The sequence below is a fragment of the Mandrillus leucophaeus genome, unplaced genomic scaffold (genome assembly GCF_000951045.1).
Source record: "Mandrillus leucophaeus isolate KB7577 unplaced genomic scaffold, Mleu.le_1.0 Scaffold34, whole genome shotgun sequence".
In the NCBI taxonomy this organism is placed as follows: domain Eukaryota; kingdom Metazoa; phylum Chordata; class Mammalia; order Primates; family Cercopithecidae; genus Mandrillus; species Mandrillus leucophaeus.
The window spans coordinates 5,960,440-5,966,374 of NW_012103587.1; the positions used below are offsets into that span (position 1 = coordinate 5,960,440).

A 5,935-nucleotide genomic window follows, 5' to 3' on the forward strand; every position below is an offset into this window, starting at 1 on the left:
CTGAAACTATCCCTCAATGCAGAGGAGGCTGCAGAATCAGCAGACGCCCCGGAGCATCCCAGGGCTGTGCAGCAGCGCCCTTCCCCACCCTCCCCTCAGTTCCCGACTCGGGAAGCTCTGTCTGTGCCTTCCATGCAGCGGGGAGGAATCCTCACGACACCCGTGAGCACACGCCACACCAACAGCGACCGAGGACGAACCACGCAAAGAACCAGCTCACGGATTTCGAATCTGAGATGCTTTTTATAATAAAGTTATGCCAAAAATACAGCAACAAATACAGAAAAATTATTAACAAACGTAGAAGCCCCAGATACATGTACAATAATAGTACAAAAATGTGACCAAACAGCTCAAGTTCACATTTAACACTTTCAATTATTTTTCATTACACTATTTCTGTTTAGAAGAATGTTTTCCTTACATACAACCATGATCGGTCTTTAGTCCCAATCGTACCAAAATAAAGCTATACATAAGCACTGACTAGGAAAGGTGGGAAATACCCTGTGAGTTGCTCTGTGGCTTGAGATGGGACACATGGTCTCAAATGACTCTTATGCATGCCTTGCCTTAAGAAAGAAAAGTAATGTTGATGGTTTAAAAAGTAAGTACTTTTTGAAGCAGCAGATGAAATGTGTTTACTACCAGCCTAAATCAAAGAACATGGCAAGAGCAAGATTGTTCTTAGGAAGGAAACCATAAATATGGCATTTATGTAAAATCCTTGCAGCATCTGACCATGCTTTTATCTTTAAAAAAAAAAAAAAAAAATCCTCACTTTCCTCAGTATAAGTAGCAGTTTATTAATTTTTTTTTTACGGTGAGATCGCATGGCTATGGGAAGCAGGTGATACATTTGTTTAAGAAACTGGGATGCCGACTAACGTGTAGTTTCCCAAGACTTTGCAGTCTCCATTTGTGGGTTTTTGTCAAAAAGGGAACCCAGCTAGAGGATTCACAGAGACCCTGAATGACAAGTGACATACTCGAAATCTGCAGCTCTCCTCCCGGAGGGCCCAGCGTGCCAGGAGACACGCTGCAGTAAGGCACTTACCTAGCTCCTTTGGATAGAAGGAAAGAAGAAATCAATCCAGGCAACATGCAAGTTTCAGTGAAGGCAGAGTTTTATGGGAATTTAAAGTCTTGCCTGTTCTCAGTGCACCCGTCAGTTATTAACATGTCAGCCTCAGAAACCGCACATGGCCTCAGGAAGGTCAGGCCCTCCCACCAGTGGGCATGCCATTGGCTCTTGATCGCTGATGGTCTCGATGATGGTCATATTTCACAGAAATAATGAGGAAAAGCAGGAGGGTAGCTCCTTGAATAGCAGCCAGAAGAAAAAAGTAATAGTTCAAATAGCAGCCATTAATATTACCTGGAGAAAACAAAAGGAAAGCGGCAGGTAAGCTGCACTGCTACAGGTATTTTTCAAGACTTTACTATTCAATCTGGTTCCTACTAAGGTTTAACTGGAGTCATAAAAAAAGAAACAAATGTTTTCTCTGTAGTCCAAAATACACAAGTATCTTGCTTTCAAAACCACTGGAGAAGCTCCCTGAAGTTAGATACATCTCCAACGGGGGCTCCAGAGGTGGGCTCTCTTCAGCCCCCCACCTGCCCCTAGCAGCCCATCCTCTCTTTTGTAAGGTAAAAGGAGGAGGTTCCCTGAGAAAACTAGAGGAAAGGTAGCTCCCCAGCACTCAGGAAAATCCCTGCGTGGCCTGCAGAGACACATGCGGTAGTGAAGGGGACAGTGTCAATGCAGAGTGTGCCTAAGGCCACGTGACAACGCTGCAAATCAGGAGCAAGGAGACACCTTCCAACCCAGCCTCCTGTGACCGCTAACCCCCCACACCAGAACACCTGGGCAAAGTAAAAAAATTACCTTCCTGTGTTCTCGCCACCAGAAACAAGTGTTAGCCGGTCTGGTGTTATTTCCTTCCTGCCTTTTCTCAGGCAGTGTTCCTCCCTTCAACTACTTCAAGGGAACTTCCTCCAATTATAGTTATGATTGGCCTGGAACTGTATTGTTGAGGCAGGCAGACATGAAGGTAACAAAAGAGCACCTATCTCCTTGTCGAATCCCAAGGTGAACATCTTTCTAACTTGGCTACAGAACCTGTGCGCTTTGTAGCACCACAGATCACACTATGACACAGCCTGAACATCGTGAACTCCGGATTCACTGCATGGGTCACTGATGGGAAACCACACACCCAACCCACCAGGGCCAGCAGCTGGGCAATGTGTCAAAGGATGAGATAAGCTGGTTTTTGAACGTCTTAAACATGTTCAGGTTTTAGCATCCTCAACCTGACACAAGCAGATACCTCCGCATACTTTAATACAAAGAGTTAGGGCCGGGCGCGGTGGCTCACGCCTGTAATCCCAGCACTTTGGGAGGCCGAGATGGGCGGATCACGAGGTCAGGAGATCGAGACCATCCTGGCTAACACAGTGAAACCCCGTCTCTACTAAAATACAAAAAAAAAAAACTAGCCGGGCGTGGTGGCGGGCGCCTGTAGTCCCAGCTACTCGGGAGGCTGAGGCAGGAGGATGGCGTAAACCCGGGAGGCGGAGCTTGCGGTGAGCCGAGATCGCGCCACTGCACTCCAACCTGGGTGACAGAGTGAGACTCCGTCTCAAAAAAATAAAATAAAATAAAATAAAATAAAATTCATCTGGGAAAAAAAAAAAAAGAGTTAGCGTACACTGAATACCCAACCCAGTCCCAGGCACCATGGAGGCATTTTACATGCAACGTTTGCATCCCAAGCAGGCTGGACAGTGCAGAGGCTAAGGCCATGGGCCATGCAGCTCAAGTGATAAGGCTTGAATCCGGCCTCTGAGATCTCTGTGCTCAGTTTCCTCATCGGTAAAAGGAGCAGCGTTTCAGAAATCGGCACTCGAGAAGGAGCCTGGACACGGTGAGGGTGCCAGCACCAGGCACTACAGTCATAATCCCCCTTTCACAGAGGTCTGGAACTGTCCATTCTGCAAACTGGCATCTCTCCATCAGAGAACAGAGTTTGGCCAGCACCGGCTAACATCACCACTCAATGTGGAGACATGGGAACGACATGTGTGCAGAAAACGGCAGGACATTAGCTCATCATGACTGATCATCCAGGACACGTCCAGGCCAAGCCGAGTGTCGCCCTGTGCTCTCCACCACGGCTGCTCCTGCCACCATGGCCGTCCCTCTGTCTCCGTTCCACGTACATCACCTGCCACTGGCTGGAAAGCACTGCTGCATGTTTCCGCACAAGGTCACAGGTGCCTGTGGCCGGCAACATCACGAGGGAAGCGAGTGCTTTGGAATCGAGTCGCTCCATTTTCTGCTCCTCTTCAAAAACACTTTCTCATTTGTTTATTTTAAAAAGTGAGACTTCCTTTCTTCTGAAGATCTTTTTAAAGTTAGGTTATTCTGGCACTTCCTTTTTCTATCTGAACATATATCGCATGTTCAACAGTGCATTTACCAAATAAACACAATATAATATGCGTCAGGGCCGGGCGCAGTGGCTTATGACTATAATCCCAGCACTTTGGGAGGTCCAGGTGGGTGGATCAACTCAGGTCAGGAATTCAAGACCAGCCTGGCCAACATGATGAAACCCCGTCTCTACTAAAAATACAAAAAATTAGCTGGGCGTGGTGGCTGGCACCTGCAATCTCAGCTACCTGGGAGGCTGAGGGCGGAGAATCATCGCTTGAACCTGGGAGGTGAAAGGCTGCAGCGAGCCAAGATCATGCCACTGCACTCCAGCCCGGGCAACAAAAGTGAAACTCCATCTCGAAAAAAAAAACCCCACACATCTGTATGGTAAGATCTCACACATTTTTAAAGAATGCTCATTCACACCGATTAAAGAAGATAACAACTTCCTGTGTCTACTAGTAGATTTAGAAAGAGAGCTGCTAATATCCTGAATTCTACCAGACTAAACCTTAATTTTTTTTCAACAGATGTTTTACAATATTCATTCAGTCCTTGCGACTTACCAGGCCCTGTCCTGGGCACTCAATGGAGATGAAAGCCCCAGCTTCCTGGAGGCTGGCACTAGCTGTCACTGCTGTCCCAACACTGGCCTTTGACGCTACTGAGACGAGGTTGTCATCAAAGTATCAATGACATCATTTTATGTGCCTATTTTGAAACACGAGTCTCCTCAAATGTACCAGTCACGGAAAACTTCCCAAGCTAAAGCTGGCAGGCCACGTGAACTGAAGGCTGCGCTGTCCTGCAGGAGCGGAGGTGCGGTCCGAGCCCGCCGGCAGACACACACCACGCCTCGTCAGAGTCTGTCTTAGGGTGGCGTTACACAGGGTATTCGGAAATGCCTAAGTCGCCTGGGAGAAAACCTCCCGTGCATTCCTGGGCGTCTTCACAGACAGAAGGATAATTACATAGGAAGACGGCAAACACTGGGGTTTTGACATTTGACAAGACAGACTCTTGGGCCCTCGGGGAACGAGCACATCTGTCCCGCAGGCTCACAGGCAGGACAGGTATTCACAACAGCCCCACACTGCCAGCATCTGGGCACCCACCGACAGCGGCATGGATAAACGCCTCGTGACCGCTCATACGAAGGAGCGATACTCAGAAGTACAGGGGAGACACTCACAGATGGAAGTGCTAAGTGAAAGGAGACAGCCACAGTCCAGCACAGGACAGGCCAGGGTAACCTGTGGGGGCCAATGCTGGAACAGCACAGGTTTACCTTCTGTGGGGGGCCGTAAACTAAGGAGAGATGCAAGGAGGGCTTCCAAAAGGGCCTCCACTGAGATCCAGGCTGCAAACACAGCAAGCTGCGCTTAAGATTAGAGACCTTTACTATGGTATGCACGTTCTCCCCAGCTTAAATAACACTAATAAAAGGAGCCTGCTGGGAGGCAGGCAAGAAAAAACCAATGTAACAAAACTCTGGGGACTCTCCCTTCACAGTCCTGTGACTTTACAGAAAGCTATTTCCTGTGCCAGTCACGAGATGCCGAGGCAGGGCCCAGGATAAGGGTGGCACAGACACCCCCGGAACCTGGCCTGAGAGCTGCTGCTCCTTCCAAGGCCACACAAATTCAGGGAGAACGCTCTCTGAGGAGTGGGCTTCCTGTGGATTTCCCACGTCACAGCCTTTATTTCTCCACCCAGGACGCCAAGGGCTGCTCGACAGATGAGCTCCAACTCTCCTTACTGGTGTGAACCAAGGAGGCTGCCATGCAGCCGAGGGGCACAGCCTGGGGGCTGCTGGCAAACACGCCTCCTTCATGGAACACTTTCCGTTCTTGAAAACAACAGACAGATCCTGGCCCACCCCCAGCACACTCGTCCTGAGTGCACCAATGCAGGAAATCCACAACCAACCTGTCAGACAGAAATGATGAATGAAAGGTCAACTATGAGATGTGAAATTAAAGTAAGAATGAGGATTAAATGACTAGAAAGCAACGAGAATGACCAGCCAATCCTTTATGACACATGTAAAGATAAAACACAAACCAAGAACCAGAATCTTCGTCTTCGGAGCTATGGACTTGGTCTTTCTTTGAAGTCTGTCTGTCCCATGTACCACAAGGGGATCTTACTCCCCGGGCTGTTCATCTTCAGGAGAAGGCGAGAATGAAATGCCAGCCCCAAATCCACTTGCCTTCTTCAGAGCAAGCAGCCCTGAGCTGGCCATGGAGGTGGCACCCACAGCCAGAAAACATCGGTGACAAGTATCCAGGGGACATTGGTGGCTTGGAGTTCTGGGCCTTACATTAGGACTCCACAGGCCTACACTCGTGGAAGGACTCTGGGAATTCTGCAGTTTCTGCAGAAAAGTCCCTAAACGTTCATCAGATTCTCAAGGGGATTTGTAACCTACAAGTGGTTAAGTACTACCAGACCAGAGCAAATGCCACATGATTTTTTTTTTTTTTTTTTTTT

At 48.4% G+C, this 5,935-nt stretch overlaps 1 protein-coding gene across 1 annotated transcript in view; it reads right to left on the reverse strand.

The window, feature by feature from the left end:
* Positions 1–220: 220 nt before the first annotated feature.
* Positions 221–5,935, reverse strand: part of SLC15A4 (solute carrier family 15 (oligopeptide transporter), member 4) — a 68,755-nt gene continuing 63,040 nt past the window's right edge. The window contains exon 9 of the mRNA XM_011988895.1: positions 221–1,378. Within this exon, the coding sequence (XP_011844285.1) occupies positions 1,218–1,378 (161 nt within the window). The 3' untranslated portion in view covers positions 221–1,217. The remainder of the gene's footprint in view (positions 1,379–5,935) is intronic.